Here is a 25,793-nt window from a genome sequence, read left to right as displayed (position 1 = left end):
AAATGTGCATACCCCACGGATATCGTATTAATCTCCGATCGGGTGGACTGATTTATATTCCCTACGGTATTTCCAAACTTCCCTGCCCCGAGGAGAACTCCTACACTTCCCAAGCCATCACAATTTTTCTCTGCTAGCGCTAGACCACTCGACCACCGTGACACACTTCCGTCCAGATTGGTGAAAGCAAACCTTTAAAATAGAATCTTTCCGCCCGCCATGATTGTTTCAGTATTAAACTATTCGATAAAGTGGATAGATGCTTTTTCTTTGTGAAAGGCAAGCTTTAAAGGTAAGGAGAAATTTCTACGTTATTTCTAGATCTTGCTTCGTACTTGTGTGTTCCACTGTGAACATTATTATTTTGCATACAACGAATACTTCATTAGAAGCATTTTGCATAGAACGAATACGTACTCCAATATTTCTTGGGAACCAGTTTGTTCGCCGTTTTGACGTAGAAAGAAAATAAGAAAATAGCTTTGAACGGCCAAACAAGATAAAAAATGAAATCAAGTTTAAAAAAAACGAATTAGCTATCGCCATCACGGGGACTTCGCAGCCGTCCCCCATCCAAGTACTAACCTCATTCGGAGGAGCTTAACTTCAGCTGACACTTGGACTAGCATCAACATTCACACATAGATCTTGTCGAACTTTATAACACTTGAAAGAAAAAAAAAACGCAATAACAAAAACTAGGTGTTATGCCGTCATTTTGTCACAGATGTATCCTTTGTTTCGTGAGTTGTCAGTAAACACGCAAGGTATAACTTGATCACAGGCGGCCGCTAAAATCGATGTCACTTCCGATTTTGCGATTTTACTTGTATGACCAAAAGTACGATAGAAAAATTGAACTCTGATGGAACGTAACAAAAATCTCCCGAAATGTTTTTCGCTGATGGCAAATTGTTTTATTCTCGATCGACACTTCCTAAAAGTTCCTTCTGCTCTCCTTAAAAACTACATAGTAATATTTACTTACTTTTTCGTCAATATTTGTTTTGCATAAAGCAGGCTAGCAAAATCTGTACCTTGCTTTGTTCGCATTTTTGAGCGTTAAAATAGAATTTTTGGGCGTATGTTCCTGACAGCAAAAGTCGCATATTTTAACGTCCCCCATCCAGATACTAACCCCGCTGGAAAGGGGAAAAAAACTTTAGTAACACTGGTTTTGGAAAGGTGTCAGAAGCTCAGAGTACACGCTTAAGCTTGTGGTGAAAAAGAAGTTGTAAATGATCAACATATCGGCTTTGAAGCCAAATGTTTCTCGATTTCCTGTTATTTTCTTCAATCGTTCTGGGCTTAGTATTTTACTGAACCACATGTCTTCTTAGAGGGTATATAGCAAAGATGTCTACCATGGCACCGTAATGATTTACGATACCAAACAATGTCGTGTACTATTAGAGCTACATATTGTGCAAGGACTTGAATCTCCTGGAAAAAACAAAACGCCGCTCAGTTGACAGTTATGGAAAAAAACACTGTCAAGTTACTGCACTACCACACGCAATGCGTTCTTACTTTAAAAAATATCCCGTATCTCCTCAATTCTACCCCCCCCCCCCCCACCTCCAGACTAAAAATCCCGTATCCCCACAATATTTTTACCTAATTATCCCGTATCCTGATCGCTTCTCGGGCTTTTGGCTAAGATTAGTTTCTTGGCCAAGGACTACGGTCAAGTACTATTGTACAACGTACGGTACTTTTTCAGTGCCGTAAGGGGAAGGCAGAACAGTTTCGGCTGTTTGTCTGTTCTCTCGAAAACGATGACAAGGGTTTTTTGGGTTTTTTGTTCAGCTCGAGTGTAGAATCAGGACGAACTGTTGTAGTTTCTGATAACTATTTACTACTTGTAGCTTTTGTTGAATTTTGAATCGATGATAGAGAGAGTTTTGGCGATCTCAATCCGGACTGGACTACTGGATTTAAGGATTTTTCTTAACGAGATTTCAAGTTATTGTGGAACGTTTGGTACCAAGTTACTGAAATCAAGATTATGGAATTGTAAAATTAGAACTTTGGACTGGACTATACAACACGCAATTACGGAATTTTTGAGCATTGAGAGAAATAGAGCACGGATGTTGTCTTCTTGTCTTCGCCACGGCAAATTTATACAGTTTGCAAGGAACTAAACCAGGATTACAGAACCAGACGTCGATTACAGGGCCCGGTTGTTCGAAAGCCAATTACCTTAATCCAGGATTAGCGTAAACTTTTGTTTCATGTTTTCAACTTTTTGGTCACAGTTTCCTTTGCTTATTTTTGTTTTTCAAGATTGACTTCTTCTAATGTAAAGTTTTTCTGAATATCAGCCTTGAACAGCATTTGGGAGTAGAGGATAAAACTCGTTTTAAAACCCAGTTTCTGAACAACTGGCCCAGGATGATAAGTTGTTGAACTGTGATTTGTAATAAGTTTTTCGGATGATTTAAGGCTGATCCTGTAATTTTTGGATGAAAGGAGTTAACGAAGCAAGTAAAACTGTAGGATTTGAATTAAGTCTCCTTCCAAAAAATAAATAAATAAAAGATCCCGTATCCTGATAACCTGCTAATAGGCATTTGCAAAGTTATATTACAGATGTATCTTTCTAGTAACCTTTCGCCATTTTCCGAAGTCTACCTGTACTTGAAGTTCACTGTAACTGGACAATTTGTGTTAACTGTTTGCGCATTCCACGGATACGCCCTTGTAGGCGTCTTGTTTAACTACTTATGCAAATTTGTGTCTGTTTGTAAAGAAACGACAAAACCATTTCCAGCCCAATCTTTTATTGGCTTTAACAAGAGAAAAACATTCAATTTATTCAAGTCAGTAGTATAAATAAAGGTAAAAGAAATGTAAAACTGTATTCTAACGGCAAAATAAACCCAAATATATCGGGACACACACAGGAAATAATGCCCTTTGATAGGTTTCTTGGTCACGTCCGGACTGATTTATTGAAATCCTATACAGACGTAACTGTAAGGACACGTTAAGAACATTTTCAGGGCCAAATCGCCAAAAAAAAAAAAAAAAAATAACGTTCAGCAGCCCCAAAATAAGCGGTCTTAAATAGAAACAGGAAGGTTCCTGTTTTGGATTCTTTATTAATCGATTTATAAGCCTTTATACAAAAGTAAAAGAACTATTGATTTTCACCCGAAACACTTCATTCACCATATAAAAAGTCTTTGAAATCGTGTGGGTTTTCAAATCCACAATGGCTGTGATATCACAAATGCCATTAATTAAGCCTGTCGCGCCTTCCACGCCAGCTTGATAATAAATGCGACATTTTACCTGTGTGCGTAACTGTTTTTCTAAACTGATCGAAGATTTGTATGTCAGGGGGAAATTATCCAAATTTCTCGATTTAATGAATTCCACAAGTGCCTGACCTTCTTTCCCCAAAATTGGCAAGGCAAGGCTAAAAATGTAGTGAGGGAAAAAGAGTCGGTTTCGAAAAATCGAGTCATGTTAGGCAGCTTAAGAACCCACGGACGGATTTTTCGCCCGTTGCTAGGGAAGTGAAATGATCCTTCCGGTGACTGATGTCATCATATAGTGAGCTGACCAGAAAACCCACTCACAAGCAAAAATCACCGCACGAACTGTTGTTTGCATCGAAGGTCCTCGCGCTCGTTCTCAGATCAACTGCGCATGCGTAAACGAACTGACTTCCGGTTTGAGAAAAACCTAAATTTCCGGCGGTCTTTATATTGAATTAATTTTTTTTCATATGGCACGTTTCACCTCCAAATACGGAATATAGGTAAGCATTGATTTTTTCAAATCATCTTTTCTGAAAATTTTATGGGTATTTCAATATCGTTTATCTCTCTAAAAAGAACATTTTTCAAAATAAAAAGAAAACCATGCTTAGCTGCATCCAAAAACGAATACAAATTATGAAACCATTGATTAAATACCCAAATTGTGTAGCACGTAGACAAATTTAGAGTTTTCTTCTATTGGTCACGTGACCATGGGCGTGGCATGATGACGTCATATTTAGGGGCATTGGTTTACAAAAGTTGGAAACTGACCAAAATAATGCCAAATTCTCTCAAATTAGTTAACTATTAGTATTTACATCCTTAGCAACGCACCCCAAAAAATACGTCAGTAGGCCCTTAACCTGTTGTTGTTTTTGTGACTTCTTAACCCTTTCACTCCCAAGAGTGACACTTATAGATTTTACTCTGTCTAACGCCAGACGATTTTACTCGTCAATGGAGAACCCCACGGGAGTGAAAGGGTTAAAAGAGGCTTGAAAACATCGAAACATTTTAAGTGGTGGCTTGTGGAGAAGCGTTTGCGATCTCGCGAGAAGTTTCAAAACCTGCAAACTTACTCAGTTGCTAAAATTGTTTGCGATTTCTTGTTCCAATACAACGAAACTTTTAAAGCGACGGCTCGTGGAGAAGTGTTTGCGATTTCTTACGAGGTTCCAAAACATCGAAGCTTTTTAATTAAGCTTGTGGAGAAGTGTTTGCGATCTCGCAAGGGGGTTTCAAAACATCAAAACTTGCTCAATGGCTTAATTGGTGGAGAAGTATTGTGATTTCTTAACAGATTCCGAAACATCGAAGCTTTTCAAGTGAGCTTGTGGAGAAGTGTTTGCGCTCTCGTATGGGGTTTCAAAATATCAAAACTTGCTCAATGGCTTAATTAGTGGAGAAGTGTTTGTGATTTCTTAAGAGGTTCCGAAACATCGAAGCTTTTTAAGGGGTGGCGAATGGTAAAATCCGAGACTCGCCGAGATCCTAGTTTAAATCCGAGCCCGAGACTCCTTGGTAAAAAGTTTCGAGATTCAAAAAGGGTAAAAACAAACCATGCGAAAACGAGACTTCGAGACTTATCAAAAACCTTCTCGAGATTTCGAGATCCGGCTAAAATTTTCCGAGACCCACGTATTTCGAGGTACCATTCGCCACCCCTTTTTTAAGTGGCGGCCTGTGGAGAAGTGTTTGCGATCTCGTATGGGGTTTCAAAACATCACTAAAGACTTGCTGAATGGCTTAATTAGTAGAGAAGTGTCTATGACTTCTTAAAAGGTTCCAAAACATCGAAGCTTTTTAAGTGAGCTTGTGGAGAAGTGTTTGCGATCTCGCAAGGGGGTCTCAAAACATCAAAACTTGTTCAGTGGCTTAATTAGTGGAGAAGTGTTTGCGATTTCTTAAGAGGTTCCAAAACATCGAAGCTTTTTAAGTGAGCCTGTGGAGAAGTGTTTGCCATCTCGCAAGGGGGTTTCAAAACATCAAAACTTGCTCAATAGCTTAATTAGTGGAGAAGTGTTTGTGATTTCTTGAGAGGTTCCAAAACATCGAAGCTTTTTAAGTGGCGGCCTGTGGAGAAGTGTTTGCGATCTCGCAAGGGGTTTCAATGGCTTAATTAGTGGAGAAGGGGATTTGCTCAATGGCTTAATTAGTGGAGAAGTGTTTGTGATTTCTTAAGACGTTTCAAGACATCGAAGCTTTTTAAAGGCGCTCGCAGCATTTCAACGCAACATCTTGCAACATTGTTGGGCACAACATGTTGCGTACGTTGGCCACCCTGTTGCGATATGTCGCAACATCACGTAACAATGTTGCGAGATGTTGCGTTGAAATGTTGCAAGCGTTTGGCCAGGCCTTAAGTCAACTAAAACAGCACCGAGAACATTGAGACGTATTTTTTCAATCCATCCAAGAGCGATTGAAATTTTCAAAAAAAGGCCGTTTTTATACTAGAGACGCATAATTCGTCTGGGACGAACTTGGGTAAACATTTTTCTCTGTCTGTTAAATTCGTCTAGTATAAAGACGGACGCAAGACGCATAATTCGTCTGGACGAACTATCCAGTTTAGTGCGTCTTCGAAGACGCATTAAAGTAGATACTTCGTCCAGACGCATAATGCGTCCTTTTGCTCGTCTTTATACTAGACGAATTTAATAGACGCAGAAAAAATGTTTGCCCAAGTTCGTCCCAGACGAATTATGCGTCTCTAGAAAACTATCTATTCCCCCCCCCCCCCCCTCCCCCTCCACTTTCAAACCTTCTCCGCGTCCGATGACTAATTTGCGCTCATTCTTTGGAAACTGAAAAATGTCGCATCAGTTTTGAAGGGAAAAACACGCCTATATAGAGGTTAATCGTTTTTAAAAACATCATCTTGAATGAAAAAAAAAAAAAAAAAAAAAAACTATTGCAACTTCACTTTAAAGAAAGCTGTGATCGATATTTTTCGTCAACTGTATTAAAGTTAAATTTCACATACATACATAAGGACGAATGACAACAACAGAACAGGCACCAGTTGTTGAAACGATGGATAGCGCTATCTATCGGTTCGTTTCGCTTCGTTACCGTTTTGTTTGAAAAACTGGGGCCAGGTGCCCGTTTCTCGAAAGTCCCGAAAACTTTTCGGGCCCGAAAAGCCATCTGTGAAGTTGCCAACAGCTTGTTTTGGAAAGCCGATCTTTTAACATGTTTTCAAGGTAACAAAAAGAAAAATAACTGTGAAGTTTGACAAATTAAATGCTCTCCGTTCTTGAGATACAAAGGGAATTGTGACACCCGAAAATGGCCCGTAAAGTTTCGGGACTTTTGAGAAACCCTAACCCTAACCCTAAGCAACAAACAACATTCCCAACTGGCCCGAGGCAAAGCAGTCGGCTATTTACGAGTGCAGCGGAGACGGTGAACGAGAAATTACCAGGCTCAAATTCAACCAGTTGGCAATTGCAAAATGGGTCTTGAACCCGAGATCTCAAAGAAAGCGCCCTAACCAAAACCCTCTTTTACTCTCGTTTATCACTTTCTCATCTTTTTGGAATAAAATTCAGCATATTGTATACGAATATCTCGGTGGAGCCTTTCGAACCTCACCGCTGCTAAGGGAAGTAAAGTTCTGAAAATGACACCTGCTAAGATAGATCGCTGTAATCAATAAAAGACATCTGTTTTAACGAGGAACATGAATAGTTTATTTCAAGCGATTGAGTGCAGGCTAAATTATAAGAGTATCTTACAGAGCGAAAAACGAGGTAGGTAATCGTATAGAACAAAACAACTGTTAAGATTAAATACACGAGAGAAATTACTGAATCCAGAATTACGGACGCTGGAATTTGTATCGAAGAGGTTCAGTATTACGCCAAGGTTAGTAATCGTAACACTAAATTTTCCAACCTTTCCTCGGAAGAGTGGGCGGCACTCAAAAATCTTAGTAAACGCAATGACATAGTTGTCAAAGGCGGCGCGGTAGTTGTTTGGCGGTCAGACCTTTACCAAAAGGAAGCTTTACAGGAACTTTCTGACACCTCGTTTTATGCCAAAATCCAGAAAGATCTCACTTCCAAAAATCAAAAACTTGTCAAAGACACCATTCAGAATCTCATAGTTAATCAAGAATTACTGGACACTGATACAACTTCCCTAGAACTTCGTGCATTTACTTCTTGCCTAAAATTCACAAACCTAACAACCCAGGTCGCCCTATCGTTTCTGCCTGTAGTTGCCCCACCGAACTCATTTCTAGCTACTTAGACAGGATTATGACGCCTATCGTCAAATCTTTGCCATCATCACACACGCACTAATATTTTCCGCGATTTCAATTTCTCCGGCCAAGACAAACTTATTTTCACCATGGACATTATATCTCTGTACACAGTCATTCCCAATAGCGAAGCACTTAAACACTTTTTCGATCAACGCACTGTCAAAGAACCAAGCTCGGAAACCAACATTTGACTTGTTGTGTTAATTGTTAATTTCACTTTACAGTGTCTCCAATTAGTGCTCCAGCGCTAAATCTACTAGACACTTAAATAAAGTTCCTTTCCTTTTCCTTTTAACGCTCCTCCGCCTTGCCGAGCTAGTTTTAAGGCTTAATTAACTCTTTTTCATTCGCCTGCAACTATTACAAACAAATTAATGGTGTAGCGATGGGCACAAGAATGGGACCTAGCTATGCCAATCTTTTTGTTGGATATGTTGAACACCAATTTTTTAATCAGTACAACGGCCCAAAACCTGAACTCTACGGCCGCTACATCAACGACTGCATCGGCGCTATTTCATGCAGCAGAGAAGAACTCGATCAATTTATAACCTCCGTCAATTCTTTTCATCCGGCTCTTAAATATACCTGGGAAATTTCGGAAACTTCATTGGCTTTCCTAGATATCAAAGTTTCTATTAGTGGCAACGTGCTATGTACTAGTGTGCACTACAAACCTACATCATCGTCACATCCATCATATGTCAAGAACTCCATTCCTTATTCTCAATTTCTTAGACTTCGACGTCTATGTAGTGATGACTCCAATTTTTCTAGCAAATCAGAGGAGATGTGCCAGTTCTTCGAAAAACGTGGTTATCCTGTCTCTCTGGTCAAAGCGGGGCATCATCGTGCCCAACAATTTGATCGACAGTCATCACTACAAACGTCACAAAAAGATAAGAATGACAGAATCCCATTCACCCTCACTTTCCATCCTCATAATCACGCAGTCAAAAGCATCATTCTTAATAATTTAAAATTACTCCAAAATGATCCCGAGACTGGTAGAATCTTTTCGCAATCTCCACTTATTTCATTCAAACGCGACAAAACCGTAGGCAACTTTTCAGTTAGAAGCGCGCTAAAACTTAACGAGCAACCCGGTACTTTCAAATGTGCGCACTCACGATGCAAAACTTGTCTTTTCATTGTTAACACTAGCAAAATATCGGGACCTAAGCGATCTCTTAAGATCACCGATCGTTTCACATGTACCTCCGCAAATGTCATTTATTGCATAACGTACAGGTTATGCAATAAATTATACATTGGCGAGACAGGTAGAGGACTAGGTGACCGATTCCGCGAACACCTTCGCGATGTTGAGAAGAATGACAAGGATGCATCTAAGCCAGTCGCTCGTCATTTTAATCTCCCTAACCACTCCAAAAACACATGGCTATCTGCGGCCTTTCCCTACATCTATGTACGACCGAAAGCGGCAAGAATCTGGAACAAAAATTCATCTTCCAAATCGGCACCCTTAATCCTCACGGTATTAACGAACGCTTTTCATTTAACTAATATATTCCTATTTTTCACGTTGCCATGTTACCACCAATAGCGTTGCTCCTACTCTACTATAAAAACTACACGTAACCCATAATTCCTCGATTCGCTCTGATGAAGGTCTAACGCTCGAAACGTCAGCTTTTAGAATCTCTGTACGGTGGCCAATTTACATTATCAATTCCGTTGATAAAACCAAATTTTTGTATACTACTTCCCCACCGACGCAGCACTACAGTTTTTTTAGAAACTACCCCCTTCATTCAAGGTTAGTAAGGCCGACCGCTTTTTGTCTGTGTTTACAGTTGTTCGAACGATCCATAGTTTTGAGTTTCAAAAAAACAGAGATGAGAGGAAAGGTAATGGCTTAGTGAAACATTTAACTAATTAGATCCCCGGCTGCACGTTCAAACATTGTTAGAAGAACACGTCCCAACATTGTTATAAGAACGCCTCTAACAATGTTGGATACGCAAATAACATTATATTGTTTGAAACACGTCAGTTTAGTCTTCGCAATACAACATTGTTGAAAGGGCGGCTACACGCTTCAACATTTGTTGTATGTTGGAGAAAATGTTTGATCGAAATCAAAACTCTCTTCCAACAAAAAATGTTGGAAACACGTCATCAAACATGCATGCTACACGTTCCAACAATTGTTTTATAACAATGTTTGAACGTGTAGTCGGGGCTTTAGTCCCTAATTTTGCCATGACGACACAAAACTCGTCGGCACTGCCGAAGATAGAGCTAGAGCTAACGTCGGCTAGCCTATTTTACTTTGGTCCGCTGGATTGGAGGCACAATTTGAAGGTTATCATTTCCAAAATTCGCATTACAGGCACTGGAAAATTGATCCATTTGGTCAACATTTACGAAAGCAGAGTTTGAGGAAATAGAAGATCTTGAGTGCATCACCTGGTAAGAGAGGAATTGTATTAAACATGTACATTTTCAATTGTCAAAAACTGGCCCATGCACAGACGGAAACCTGCCGATAACGCGGCCGAAAGATACACCGGTCTTCATCCTGAGGAAGACCGGTGTATCCGGTCGAAATATAGGTGAAGGATACAAAACGTATTGTTTTACTCTTCATTTGCGTTGCTTTCTTACATATACATATACATATACATATACATATACATATACATATACATATACATATACATATACAATCAAATGAAACCATGTTGTCTCTCATCACTGCGAGACAACATGGTTTCATTTGATTTCATACCCGCAGTGCAATATATGATGTATTTCATATATATCTTTCACTCATAATTACTTATCACGGGAAGTTGTGAACTCAGAAGTGACCAGCTCCCAACGTCAGTGGCTTCATAGCTCAGTTGGTTAGAGCATCGCACCGGTATCGCGAGGTCGCGGGTTCAAATCCCGTTGAAGTCCTGAAAATTTTTCATACCCGCAGTGCAATATATGATGTATTTCATATATATCTTTCACATATACATATACATATACATATATATAGGGTTACAGATAAATATTAGTTACAGTTCTTCTCTTTTGTTTATACCTTTGAATTCAAGTTTTTGGCCCCTGTCGATCAGAAACGCTTCTCGGGCTTTGCGTATGGAGTCACGAGATGAGTTCCAATGGGATAAGTTCCATGTCATGAGGAGTGTGCTTATTGCTGGTGAAATGTGTAGAAACAGTTGTTTGTCTTGAAGAGGAAGTGGGTCCGTCAACGGGACTGGACGTCGGTGTTCGTTGAAACGGTCTTTAAGTCTCCGTTTTGTCTCTTCTATGTATTGTTTGTTGCATCGTCTACAGTGTATCATGTAAATAAGTTTTTTTGAGTTACAGTCAATGTAGTGTGGAATTTACCTTGTCTCTTTTGGTGAAAAACGCTGCGGTAAATCACTTAAAACAAGAAGGGTATCCAGCCGTCACAACTTGAACCGCAGAGAGTGGAATCTCGACCGCAAGGCCATGTCACGTGTAACCACCCGCAGTTCGCAATTCTTGGCTTGCACTCACGTGATTAGGCGGCCATGTTGGTGTACAAAACAAAAGCAAAATGTCGTTCCGAAAAGACTTTTGCACTCTTCTCTACTTTCTCAAAGCCCAAAATACACTTCTTTTAACCCCTAAAAATTTGCATCGGCATTGTTTTCGATTTCTCTTGGGACATGAAGATGTCCCAAGAGAAATCGAAAACAATGCCGATGCAAATTTTGGGACATGAAGATGTCCCAAGAGAAATCGAAACAATGATTATGGAGAAAAACTTTTTGGGGGGGTGTGGGGGGTGGTGTATTACGGGTTTTGAGGAAGTAGAGAATTGTTCAGTACACCAACATGGCGGACATGACGTCAGGTGCAAGCTAAGATTGCTAGTCGATGCTTTCAGTACATTATTATATCTCAGATAGTACGCGCGCTGTAATTGGCTAAATTAGCGGGCCGTATTCTACAGTACGGCCCGCTGTACAGCCTGCTAAATTTAAAATTTCGATAAAACATCATCTAGCGAGTTTTTCATGCCATTTCTGTTGCATAAACTTGTACTGAAAACTGTTTGAATCTTGCAAGCAACTATTTCAAACTTAACATCCAAGAAGATTTAGTTTTTGGAATTTTGGCACGGCAATCTTTGTGGCAGTCGAACCTTCCGCTTGACTTTGACTAGTTTCCTTGCCCGCGCGCCGGATTAACCTCAGATACATAATAAATATCTCACTAACCTCCTTTTCTCGGTCCGTACCGTAAGTTACGGATCCTCGTTTTTTCCCGTTTATTTATGGCCCGCGCGCTTCGCGCTTGGGCCATAAATCAACGGGAAAAAACTCGGTCCGTAACTTACAGTACGGACCTCGAACTCGGTTAGTAAGAGATATATATATATAGCCGCTGTTACACGTTGAAACTTTTAGCTGAGACTTGTGTGCAACGGTGTTGCGAAACAAGTTTCACGGAAAGTAGATCCGCTTTCTACTTCTGCAACGGTGGCAGCGATAGCAGTGGTGATAAAACAGGAGTTTCACCGTGTAACACCACTTCCTGAAACTGGTCTCGAGAATCACTTTCATCTTTCGTCTACGATAACCCACACTTCAAATATACATTTGTGTCATGACAGTTTCCATTTTCAAATCGGCATTACGAATTCGTTTTCAGATTTCTCAACACCAACGTTTCAGAGTGCTCGACCCAAAAGGACATGGTACCTCTCTCTGTGTTGGCGACTTTAGTTGCCTTTTGTCAAATTATCACTGTGGCAGAGACTCAGACGTGCCCTGCGACTGGATCGGAGGAGTCCATCTTGGGCTGGATGTTGCAGAAACACATCTACAGAACCATGCGCGCCAATATCGGAATACCATGTGCGTTAGTCTGCCGCGAAGATGTTCGATGCCAAAGCCTAAACTTTGTGATGTCTCTGCGCATGTGTGAGTTCAGTAATCGTACCAAAGAAGCCAGACCAGAGGATTTTGTCCCTGATCCAGACCGATATTATTTCAGACGAGACATAAACAGAGGTGAATGGGATACATGTTTTACTAAGGAGCACCCTAGGCTGACACTCTTTCTGATAAAGCCTTGTCGAGACGAGAAATTTTTTATGTGACACATACAATTGATGGTGTTGAAAGCACAAAAATAAAAGCTGACAATTCGCAGTTAAGTGCGTCAGCAATGCCTTTATGAAAGCAGCAAGGCGAGGTTGCCTGGTCGTTCTCCACTAAGAGGCAGCAATTTGCCACATTTTATGGGACGAGTCGTCTACACGAGCAATTTTTCGTATTTGCCAATTTTCATTTGTCACATAAAAGCTAAAACACGCCAGCTTTTCAGCAAATACATTTGTCACATAAAAATTGGCCAAATTTCCTCGTCTACACGAGCAGTCGGACGATCGGACTTTACTTAATTATGATATGACTCCTGGGATCAAACCATTTACGGCAAATAAAAATGGTCACATTAAAAATTGCTCGTGTAGACGGGCCATACAACACTGTGCAAATGTGGAACGGTGTCATGTTTCATGTGCTGGAAAACAACTGATTCACGCCGTTCAAGTAATGGCAACTCGTTGAGCGAAAAAAAAAATGCATGGGAAACTATCCATTCGTGTTCTTTCCCTCAAAAGTTCGAAGCCGAAAGCGAAGCTGAAGTTGACGCCGGAGTCGCCGAATTTGAGCTACTAGTCAATCTCTGTGACAAAGCTTAAATAAGCCAGTTTCGTAGTCTAACGGTTGGGTTGGATCGAACATGAAACGGACGCTAATGCAGGGGAATCTTTTCACATGCAAATTATTTCCCCCGCATTAGCCTCCATTTCATGCTAGATCCAATCTAACCGCGAGAATACGAAACTGGTCGATTAAAGTTAGAGAACTAACGATCCCTGTATCTTTCAATTCCAGTCCCCCTGGGTTCTATCCCTGAACTGGCAGCCGTGTCCTGCCAAGAAATAAAAGCGAGCGAAGGTCAAGTTGTCAGCGCCAAGTACTGGCTGTCGACTATAAAACCGGGTACGGCGGTACTCACGTATTGCGACATGAAAACTGGAGGTGGGTTCTGTTGCACTTACCACGAGCTTTTCTTCTGTTCTCTTCCCTTCTTCCATATCCGCCCCGCTCTTGTTCTCGTCATAAGAATTTTGCTTTTCCTTCCTGTTCCATTTTGTTATCCTCGTTTCTATGCTTATTATCACCATTCGCATTCTGCCTCGATGTGGTGCTTTATCGGGTTCAAAATTCAAAGGTGTCAATTTTATCTGAACTCTTGATTTCCCCCATATAAATTGGTCAGTAGTCCGAATTTGGTATTTATGAACATCTCGCACCAAAGATGAAACATCCATCAAACTTTTGAATGAATCGAAATTCTAGTAATCTAGACAAACAAATTTGGAAGCAAAATAGGTTAATTGATGTTTCAAGAATTGCCATGTTACGGCCAAGACATTACAGAGATTTAGCATACGTTTGCATGAAACGGCAAACGTCGGCTTGCCGTTTCACGTTTCACGTAAAACGGAATGAGGCTTGTGACTTAAGCTTCACGTGACCCAAGGCAACTCTGAATGGCCTCTGTAAACCTGAGTATTTTGATACTGACAAAAACGAAAACAAAAACAAAAATTCGGGAGTCTTTGTAAACATTGCTGGTAGAAAAAGACGCTATATAAAATGATAATCCTTACCAGTCACATTTTGCGAGTTTCGATGAAGCTGCTTTGTCAGTAAACACAGAGAGAACGTGAGTTCCCGAAGAAAATTGCGAGGAGTCAGTTATGAACGATCTATATTTTTCCTTGTTTGACTTATCGGAAAATGGTTTTGGGGTTCCTCTTTCACAAACAACTTGTTTTGTAGAAGAAAAACGAGGAGAAATTTCCGCGCATTCAGCAAACGCGAAAATACTTTCTTTCACGTGGAAACGGCAAGCAGCAACCGGCAAACATGACAAACGGCGGGAAAATCATGGTTCCATTTATGCCAGGAGAATTCCATTTCTTTTACTAATAGTGTTATAACAACAGTCCTACTGTGAAGTACAGGAAATCATGTTGTTTCATAAGAGGTCAGAGTCGGAAAAGATGAAAAGACTATTTTCAATTCGGAATTATCGTCACACACAACGACATCATCAATCATCAGGACCTCATTACCCGGAGCTTCCATCTGTATTGTACCCCTGTCTTTCTAATTTTAGCACTACTATATCGATATTTGAAATACCTTCGTATTTCGGGTGTGCTGCATGTGACGTAATCAGTGGATGACCATGGGCCTCTTACGATTGGCTATTGTGAAAACACCCAAGAACACCCTCCTGCGAGGTGCTTCTAAAAATAAAGAGGTAAGGGACAGAGTTGTCTCAGAGGGTTAATATGGAAGATGGAGGCTCCGGGAAATGGGTTCCTGTCATCAACGATCATCATCAATTGTCATAATCAGATACAATAGTACCACTTATCTTCCACAATTTGAATCCTTCTTCTTCTTCTGACTAAAAATGACTTTGTCTTTTGTTGTAGACGTTGATGAATGTACCGCGGTTTCGCCGCCCATTTGTCACGCTAATGCCTCATGTACCAATACTCTTGGTTCTTACACCTGTACTTGCAAGCCACGATACATTGGAGACGGAAAAACATGCAGAGGTAACAAAGAACATTAGTTGCAGCTTATCCCCTTTTAAAGTGCTGTCCTAAATCTTGGCTCCAAAGGCGCGACAACTGATAATCCCAAAAATTAGATTTTGTTGTATGGAAACCAGATGCAGCGTACCCATTTCATGCTTGCTATCTACTTCAAACATCTCGCCCCTAAATTCATTCTGCCATGGATATCGATAATTCTGATAGGTGTGACAATCGATCGCTTACCTTAAACAATATGTTTTTACGAAAAAGAAAAGTATGGCGGAAAATCAGATGCACCATGTTTTCTAACACCACTAAAAAGTATAGCCACTTCATGGTGCAACTGGGTGTAGTTGCAATTTTGCACAGAGACGAGGTTTGAGAAAGCGCCTAACGGTGGATATTACATAACGAAAATCGAATGTGCTAAATCACTTTTTACAAACATTCTATGGAAAAATTCACCACCTCAGGAGGAAATTCCACGTTAAATTTTACGCGAAAAACCGATATCGCACGAATCGAGAAGCGATGAGGCCATTCAATTTACCTTTTGTCGAATGTTACAGTATTATAAATGCGCGCCAAAAAAAGCCATTTCAAAGAGCTGCCTCGACTGTCAAGAGTCAAGAAAATTTTCTTCCTCACTTCCGCCAGATTTTTGAATTGTAAAAAGAAAATAATGTTTTGAAAACATAGTTGTTTCCAATTTTTGTCTCCGTTGCTATGTAACGCCACCCGTTGCTACGGTGCAATATCGGTCAGCCTCGTTTTAAAGTTGCAATTCCAAACTGAATACCTTGTCTCGATAGCGAATCAGATGGCGAAAATTCCCGTAGCAATGCGATTTTGTTTCAGTTTGAGATTAACCGGTGGTAAGACTTATACAATACCTGAGATCACCCCAGAAAATTTGCTAATATAATAGCAAGGGGACGGGTTATGAAGGTATAAGTGCTCATGTGCTCAAGCTTATCACGCCACCACTCACTGAATTGTTCACAAGGTTTCTTAAGTTGTCAATCTCTACCGTTACGTTTCCTGACAGATAGAAATGTCTCAGATGACATCTCTACTCAAAGGAGGATCGCTTACTAAGACAAACACTCATCGACCAATGGGGGTCGACCATGATAACAAGTTTATAACTTCAAACAATTTCTACCTCTTATTGTCATTGTGATTGCCATTGTCATGGTCAAGATCACTGTCATATTCATCGTCATCAGGTTGTCAATAATGACTTTATTATACACAGAATTCAAAAAGGTTGCCACTTATTTACATTGAAGCTGTGTACTAAATAGTTATAAAAACAAATAAATAAATAAATAAATAAATAAATTCAATAATTCGATAAGCATAAAGCTAAAATATATACAACTAAAATCACGCATAATCATTTCTCAAACCAATAGTTTGAAGTAAAACTCCTCATCGAATCTGAATTCTTCACATGATCAGGTAAATCATTAAAAAGTTAAGCGGCTGCATAAGAAAATGATCTACTTCCTGATTTAGACGAAATCCTATTCAAATGAATATTACTACGTCAATGGTACTGTCACAGCCATCTCTCAATGTCGTTGTCAGTCATTGACATCGTTATTGTCATGATCAATGTCGTTGTCATCACCACTGTCACTGCCATGGTCAGTGATGTTGCCACTACCATTGCCCATTGTGATCGTCACAGTCATAGCCATTGCCATTGCCCACGCGATTGAGATGAGCGTTGTCGATGTGATTGCCATTGTTACTTCAATAATCAATGCCACTGCCATTGTTAATGGTACTCGCACTGCCATTTCTCTCTGTCGGAATCAGTCATTGCCGTAGCCCCTGTCAATGCCATTGTTATTGTCATGAGCAATGTCATTGTCGCTGTCCCAGTGAAACAGTCATTGTCATTGCCACTGACAATGCCATTTTCATCACCGTTGTTAATGTGATTCCCATTGTTACTGTCATGATCAATGTCATTGTCATTGTCACAGTCATTGCCATTGACAATGCCATTACCATTGTGATTACCGTTGTCAATGTGATTCCCATTGTTACTGTCATGATCAATGTCATTGTCATTGTCACAGTCATTGCCATTGACAATGCCATCATCATTGTGATTACCGTTGTCAATGTGATTCCCACTGTTACTGTCATGATCAATGCCATTGTCAGTGTCATTGTCACAGTCATTGCCATTAACAATGCCATTATCATTGTGATTACCGTTGTCAATGTGATTCCCATTGTTACTATCATGATCAATGCCATTGTCATTGTCATTGTCATTGTCATTGTCACAGTCATTGCCATTAACAATGCCATTATCATTGTGATTACCGTTGTCAATGTGATTCCCATTGTTATTAGCATGATCCATGTCATTGTCATTGTCACAGTCACAGTCATTATCAACGTTCATTGCCATTGTTATTGCTGTTTTCACCGTCACAAATGGATGGTAAAACATTTGCCTTAAGTTCCATGGGTATCAACTTGAGTCCCCAGGAGGAAGAGGGGTTACTTGGCGGTGGTTCGTTGAATAATTAGTTTGGTTCTATTATGCAGCATATGGAGCTTTGTTCACAACTCTTGGTGCAAGTGGTAGACTGGGTCCAACTTCACTTGGCAGTTATTACAGAGGCAAAGACCATGAAGGTCAAGTTACAGTGGTCAGCGGTATACAGCGGTGGACAGTTCCGTACACTGGTGACTACCGAATTGACGCAATTGGAGCTGCCGGGGGGTACGATATACGGCCCAATAGTCAACAGTATCGGGGAAGAGGCGCCAGGATGACAGGAACGTTTAGCTTAATAAAAGGAGAAACCATTCAGATACTCGTCGGTCAAGAAGGTGGTATTAACTACCACGCTTCGACCTCAGGTGGAGGTGGAGGTACGTTTGTAGTCAGAGGAACAAACACACCTTTGATAGTAGCTGGAGGGGGAGGGGGTGTCCAACGTGTGGATTCAAGGCATTCAGAATGTGATGCAAATACAGCAACAACTGGGAAAACTGGGTTCCAGTCTTTGTCAGGAGGAAGTGATGGACACGGTGCCCAGGCTTCAGACGGAAGCGCTATGGGTAAGAGAATATAAGGCTATACACTTTAAGGTTTTTTTGCCACAGTAGACGTGTATGAAAATATCAGTTCCAGAGTAGATACCTCTGAAATGACGATCATCGACAATTCCTCATTTTCTCTGGATTGACTGTTATCGTCACTTTAGATAGACTTGTGGTAGCAGATGAAAAGAAAAAAGTTAAAGTAGAACAAGTAAGTCTAGTGCTTGATTTTAAAATGGTTAGCTTTCTCTTGAGGTTTGGTAACCGATATTTTCTCCTGTTTAAACTTGTTTCTTAGCGGGTGATAATACACGTTTACAGCAGCATTCGGATGAAAAAAAAACTAACATATTTAAAAAAATAATGTTCTGGCAGTTGGCGATGTGATAGTCTAACATTCCCTGGTTCGGGTCCTGCAAGTTCAGGCATTTGGGTTCGGATTTTAAAAATAGATATTCATTTCCCATAATCCCTATCAAGCCCTAAGCATCCTAAATTGACGATAATAGTCAATTTAGAGATTAGAAATTGTCGATAATTGTCATTTTGGAAGTAGAGGATGGGTCGCTACTGAGTGCATTTTTTTTGGACTCGCCCCAGTCCTCTGTTGGTCTCGTTATCCAAGATGTCGTCCGATATTTCTCCCGACTCCGGTCTCGATTCTTACCAAAATACGCCTGCTTTGCAGGCTATGATTTTACATATGCGTTTAACTTTACAGGAGCAATAAAGTATTCAAACGAAAAAAATATAGGGCGTCAGTGGTACTAGATAGTTCTGTAAATTCCTTGGGAAAATTCAGCAAGTGTTCGTTAATTTTCAAATAAAATTGTGCAGAAATTTGCTACATTAAGTAACTTGTAAACTATACTATGCAACCTCTGCCTCCAAGAAAAGCGTTTTTTTTATAATTTCTAAAAAGATATTTTCCCTCTGAGCAAATTCACGCTAAAAAGTGGAGTAAACAAACAGGGAAAAATGTACCTCATTTGAGATCGACCTTGGGTCTCTAGATAGCTCTCTTTCAAGGGGTAGGGGGCGGAGTGGAGGCCATAACCCCTCTTTCGTCCACTACCCCCACCCCCTCGAGAGAACTTGCTTGCAGGCTAGTATCCCTTGCAGCCGTTTTTAGTGTCAGTCGTCACGCAACGCAGCTGGGAGGGTCAGACTACCAGCAGGAACGAGGGCGAGATATTATAAAACGCGTGCAGAAAAAATCAGTAAATATAAATTTATACGATTGAATTTTATACGATTGTATACTGGTTCCAGCGATTTGATTGTAATTTTATTGAACACATCCCTTTTTTTAAATTTGAAACCCTTTTTCGTAGCCTGCGAAGCTGGCAGGATGTTTTACCGCGGGATTATTTAAAGACGCGCGAGTAAATTAATGGTTGCTCTTAGGCCACGAGTGGCATAGTGATGAGTAGTTTTGAAATCCCACAGCCGCTCGCATTTGAGGCCAAAATAAAACATTTACTTGCACGTGTTTAAATAATCCCGGGATAAAATATTCCACCAGCTACTCAGTCTACTTTATCGGGAAACTAGCTTCCAGAGAAAAACATCATAGATAGACTCTATGAGATCTCGGTATAATTTCAATGTATCATGTAGGTGGTGGCGGTGGCGGATTTTATTCCAGTGGAAGAAGTTCGACAAATTTTAACGGTACATCTGGAAATGGCGGAGAAGGTGGCAGAGGATTTCTTCAGGGAGGAGTGGGTGGACGAGCCCTATACCACAATGCCATTGGAGGATTTGGAGGAGGTGCTGGGGCATACGGAAGGGGACGGGGTGGTGGAGGTGGTGGAGGTTACTCAGGGGGTGTAGCGGGAAGGCAAGAGTCAACTCCTGTGGGGGAGGTGGAGGATCTTACAACGCGGGCAAAAATAAACATCATCAGTCTGGCTACAATCTTGGGCATGGTCAAGTAACTATAACATTTACCTGAAAAAGTGTTGATTAACCTGTTTTTCATGTCCCGGAGATAAAGATGATTTTGACTTAACGACGATGCCTACTACTGTCATTGCACATGCGTTCTGCGCATCTCGAGATACTCGGGTTTACTATGGGTGATGCTTACTTATACAGGGATATTTTAGCGCGGTTTATCAGGGTTTTCGACAGCTTTGTAAAGCAGCGGACATGTTTCTGAAAGCACCAGACGAGACACTTTTTGGCGTCGCAAGGCGCCTTGTGACCGCCGAAGGCACGAGCTTCCTAGGGGGTCTGGGGTTATGCCCTCTCTCCCTCCCCAGGAAATTTTAAAATAGGACACTCAGAAACGCTGTTTCCAGTACTTCTGGAACCCATGAATCATTTTCCCAGGCAAGGCTAGAGTTCACTCAAATTCTCTTGAAAAGTAACTAAAAGAAATTATAATAATAAAACAGACCCCTCAAATATTGGCATCAACGACCGGATGAAACGTCCATCCTCCGGCTTCAAACGAAAAACCCTGCGGTTTAAAACTATTCGGAGAAAGCAGAACTTAGCAAGTGTTCTTGGTATCCAAAAAGAAAATTGGGGGTAACCATGCATTTTTCAGAGATAATTGAGCTACCAATTTGGATAAGAACGCCATTTAATTATCGTTGAAAAATGCGTGGTTACTCCCAATTTTCTTTTTAGATTTCAATAAAACTTGTTATTAGTTAAGATCTGCTGTTCCCGCATATTCATAAACCGGGCAAAAATATCTTTGAATTAGAAGAAACCGTCCTTAAGATGTTCAGGGCCTCCACAGACGATCAAAGTTGTTAACTTTTTAGTTGTCTGTTGAAAGAACTTATCGATGACAAAACAAAGTAGTTTTTCCTTTTGAACTCTTCAAAAGGAAACTACTTTGTCGATCACAAATGCGACCGGATTACTTTCTCCTGTCTTTGAGCAAGTTATCGATTACTGAACTCTATTTCCCAGCGACACATAGGATTTTTTAAGTCTGCACTTCTTCATTTCTTGTCGCTATTTTCCCAGGATTCCACAAAACGTGCCGGTTATCGACAACTAAACTTCTCGAAAACTCCAAAATGGCCGCCATTTTAGTATTCTCTTGTTTTATTGCAACATCATTGAACGAGGCCAAAAGGGCCAATTTGCAATCAAACCAAAGAATACTAAAATGGCAGCCATTTTGGAATAAGGTGTGTGTGGAAACGCATTTCCCAACACCAACAGTTCGATTCGAGTTCGAACAATCAGTTCGATTTAATTACATTAAGTTGTCAACTGCAAATAGTCGTCGATAACCGTTCTCGTTCTAACCTTAAAGTATGGTTTGGATTTGTTTGTCCCGGATTCAACTCTGCCACACTTCGTAAATAGCCAACTGATTGCCTCATGCCAGCTGGTGTTCTTAATCATGTTTCTTTCAAATTAGTAAAAGTGGGGTTCTTGTGAACTAGCTTGAAATTGATAGCTAAGTCCATTTCCACTATAAACAAAGCATGACAACTTGCCTCGTGTGTGGAGGCCCTAAAACCAGTCACTAGTCCAAAACAGACCTTGTAGATCCTAGAGAACCTCCACTCACCTATTTTTATCAAGTTAGTTGGCTTCATTGATAGCGGCTTCAGTCTCCTTTTGCAATGACTTTCTTGAGAACCGGTGAAGGGAGACTTTTGGATGTCTTGCAACCCACTTTGACTTAACGGTCGTCACCGATCGTGAACGAAACAAACGGGAAACAAAAGTGGTTTGCCATGATTAAAGACCACGATACTCTTGACTAGAACAAGGCCACCCAACTGCTTCTGTACCAGGAAATTCGCCAGGTCGCACAGGTTTAAAACTAGAAGAAAGAATACATGATAGGTTTTGACGACGACGTTGGCTTACAAAAAATCATTTGTTGTAAGCCAACGCAAGTTTCAACTTTAACTTCAACTATATTTAAGGTAATTCCCACGTATTGCATTGCGCATCCCTACTGCGCACCAATTTTCGCGTCATTAGCGCGCGCACATGAGCATGTGTGCTTACAAAACGTAAGAGATTTCCCCCAAACTAAGCCCGATAGCGAAATAAACGATCCTTTTCCCTCAAACGAGCAAGGTGATCACCGAACGTTTTTTTTCAGGTATTTGCTAAGAACAATCTAATAAAGAACATATTTGAAGAAGGAAAAAAGTTTGATAGGACAACATGAATTTTTTTGGAAAACAGTCCCGTACTGGGTGTATTTTGGCCAAGGCGAGGACTTCAAGCTAACCACGGAAATGTCCCTAAAAGTGCACTATTCCCACTACCAGGCAATCAAAAACGGCGTACAAGAAGCAATACTGCTTATGTGAATAAAAGAAGCTTTATTTTCCAAAAAAATTCTTGTGTCTTTGAAGTAACCAAGACTTAATTCTGTGTGAAGATGATTCGAATTTTCAACGCGCAACCAGTAAAAATACCCCATTTTAAGAGCCTGCTGACGGGTAAACAAGCTCGGTGACTCCAATTTTTTTATTGCATTTTGTTAATGTTCATATCATGAATGTTAATTATGCCAAGTTTCCAAAAACGTTTGATAGTAGAACAATTTCAATGGAATTAATTACCTTAAAGAACAACAGACCATTTTCGAATTCTCACGGCTGGACTGGGTCTAGCATGGCAAATCTTTTCAAATGCAAATTTATTTGCCCGTATTAACCTCCAGTTCATGCTAGATCCAGTCCAACCGTTAGAATACGAAACTGGCCTATTGACAATACACAACACAAAACAAACACAGAAGGACTGGTCCGCAAATAGCATTTGCTAATCTGGGCGGAAACGGAAGTCACAACTAAAAGATTACAATGAAAATCATAAAGTAACTACTAAATTTACAAAAGGAAGACTTACATAATTACTTGCACAGATTGCTGTTAATCCTTTAAGATGATTCAGCATGAATTACCAATGTTCAATGACATAAGTATCGTACGATGGTATGTTTGAATGAAGGAACTCAAGTTCTATTTGTAAGTTTTTAGAGAATCTTTCGCTTTCTCCCTTTTCTTCAAACCGGCTCTATAATTCTTCACCCGTTGTATAACCGTGAACAAATATGGAATACTGGCGAAACCAACATTGAAAAAGAAGTTTACGTTGCGACGAATTCGCGTCGTATCTTTCAGTCGCAACCGGTTTAGAGATCTCTTTTTTCCCCGATGCTGGGTGAATGAATCACGGCCTCACGAAACGGAGACGTCCTCAAAAATCCGCTTTTCTTTTGGTCAGCCACCTTGGTGCTGACCAAAAGAAAGGGGACTCTGGAGACTAGAGTGGAAACGAGAGTTCAAGTTTAAGCCAACGTTCTCAAAACGCCATTGCGTGTGTTAAAACTACTTTGCTGGCTGCTACCGTAGCAGAATATGATAGTGCGCATTCTGACCTTACCTCACATCATCAAGTGCGTGTTTCAGTCGCTTGGCTAACAATGGCAACAAGCTCAACAAGAAGCCCAAAGCGAGCTACACCCACAGTCCCCTTACGCCCCACCACAAAAATGTCAATAGAGAGCTTTAGCAACGACGACGGGCAAGGCATCGAGGAACGGTCATGTTAACACATGAATTCAAGTTATTGCGATCACTTCCCGACTATGTTCTCAAGCTTTTTAATATGACAAAGGTTGTGTGGCGGTCCTTCAGGAATGAAACCGTTGCGAGCGGCGCTAAATTTAGGGGAGGAGGAAAAAGTATAATCATTTTTCGACCAATCACAGAAGGTGAAAAGAGCGCAATGAACCAACTGCAAACTCGCAGCAATTCCATGTAACTTGCTCAAAGCGCGGGAAAAATCGCGCTTGCAAGTCGCCATTGGTTTTCCTTCTCATTGGCGCGTGATTTTAACCCAACCACTAAGCGTGTCAATTGCAGTCGCGTAATTCCTTTTGAAAGTCATTTGAAAACTGCTCTAAAATGTAGATAATGTACTTGGTTTTGTTCTACAGTTTACTTACTGTAATTACTCGTTTTTTTTTTGTGTGAAGAGAAAGAGAATCTCTAGATCTGCTAAGGAATAAGGAAATCCGTCGACGACGAAAGAAGTCGCAGATTTCTTTCCCTTTTACCGACAACAGAGTGATAGTGAAGGTTAACTGAAATTGTGTTTAGCTTAGGGTTTCCTTAACATTCTATGCATACTCAACGAGTCAAAATAAAGAGATCGTTTATTGAGATTTACTGCTGGATTTATGAACAAATGTAATGTTGAGATTAAGGGGAAGGAATTACCAGCATTCTTAGACAAAAAAATAGAACAGCGAACACTATGATTTTAGAATTCTTCTGCACATTTCCAAATTAAAAGTTGGCTTTTCATCAAAACGAAACTAAGTAAGTAATATATAGTAGTATATAGAGGTGAAAACCGGCGTGCCCGAAGAAAAACCTCTCAGAGCAGAGTAGAGAACCAACAAACTCAACCCACAGTTGACGCCGGATCTGGGAATCGAACCCGGGCCACATTGGCGCGAGGCGAGTGCTCTCACCTCTGCGCCCCCCTACTCACCACATGTAACTTTATAAAGGCGCGGGAAAATGCGCGTACGGTTTATCTTCTTATTAGCGAGCTTTAGTAAAGACCACGGTGACGGCAACGAGAACGTCACATATTTGCATATTCAGTGGGCAATAACAATGGCTTTGCACGCCCGCCAACGCAATTTGTTGTAGACTCACTCAGCTACGCATGCTAACTTGGATACCGAGGAATGTCTTAAAGGGCCGAAGAAAGTTAGAATTAAGCATCGCGTTTAAATGAAACAGTAAACGCTATACCGTGGGCTGCTGCTTGTCATGAAAGCATGAAAATAATGAAAATGATGTTACTTTAACTCGCCTCTCTCTTTTGAAAAGTTGGTTGATACTTGCTGCTAACACGCAAGAAATGAGCTCATATCAAACGAGTTTATTCCATTTTGGCAAAACGCAAATTTTAGTCCGACGTTTGCCGTTTGCCGAAAATGATGCTTAATCTCTCTAATAGAGCGTTTTCACATGACGTCACGGCGGCCATGTTGGTGTTCCCAAACAAAGAAATGGTGGCCATGATGGTGTACCAAACTAATCCTCAGGAATTGAACTCTATTTTTATGCAAATAACTTCTTTTGTTTCAGTAATCCAATATGGCTGCTGGTCACGTGAGTGAAAACGTTCTATTTTCTATTTTCACGTAATTTTCTCCCTAATACACTTTGTTTGCCCCAAATTTTGCATTTTGAGTGCTTGGGGATACTGAATATTCCCAAGAGCATTTGAAAACAAGGTTTTTTGCAAAATTTGGGGGCAAGCAAGGTGTATTATAGCGAATGTGAAAATAGAGAACGCATAATTTCATACTTTTATGTCATGTACACTGATAGTGACCTAGTGTCGAAAAAATTTGGATTTTACTCTATGGAAATAATTTTTAGTCTTGTAAAAAGTCTTGTAAAAGACAACGTGAATGAAACCACCTTCAACATACAACGCATATCGTCCTCGAGGGGCAGAAGAATGTGTTGGACTGGTGATACATTTTTAAAAATTTATTGCA

At 40.5% G+C, this 25,793-nt stretch overlaps 1 protein-coding gene and 1 pseudogene across 1 annotated transcript; both read left to right on the top strand.

Annotated features, from left to right (window-relative positions):
• The first annotated feature begins 9,907 nt into the window (after nt 1-9,907).
• LOC138033472 (uncharacterized) lies at nt 9,908-16,288 on the top strand. Its single transcript, XM_068881212.1, has 5 exons — nt 9,908-9,984; nt 12,211-12,572; nt 13,464-13,610; nt 15,083-15,208; nt 16,239-16,288. The coding sequence occupies exons 2-5, from the start codon at nt 12,254-12,256 to the stop codon at nt 16,286-16,288; spliced, it is 642 nt and encodes a 213-aa protein (XP_068737313.1). The 5' UTR covers nt 9,908-9,984; nt 12,211-12,253.
• Nucleotides 16,289-17,650: 1,362 nt separating this feature from the next.
• LOC138033471 (uncharacterized) lies at nt 17,651-20,222 on the top strand (annotated as a pseudogene).
• Nucleotides 20,223-25,793: the final 5,571 nt, after the last annotated feature.

Source organism: Montipora capricornis, chromosome 14, assembly GCF_036669925.1.
Source record: "Montipora capricornis isolate CH-2021 chromosome 14, ASM3666992v2, whole genome shotgun sequence".
Classification (NCBI taxonomy): Eukaryota; Metazoa; Cnidaria; class Anthozoa; order Scleractinia; family Acroporidae; genus Montipora; species Montipora capricornis.
This window is presented reverse-complemented; position numbering and strand designations above follow the sequence as displayed.

Bases quoted from the DNA above. Each gene is read 5' to 3' on its own strand.
- LOC138033472 (XM_068881212.1), top strand. From the start codon at position 12,254: ATGGTACCTCTCTCTGTGTTGGCGACTTTAGTTGCCTTTTGTCAAATT. The intron at 12,573-13,463 runs GTGAATGGGATA...TTTCAATTCCAG, and splicing joins CAGACGAGACATAAACAGAG to TCCCCCTGGGTTCTATCCCT. The intron at 15,209-16,238 runs GTAACAAAGAAC...GTTTCCTGACAG, and splicing joins AGACGGAAAAACATGCAGAG to ATAGAAATGTCTCAGATGAC.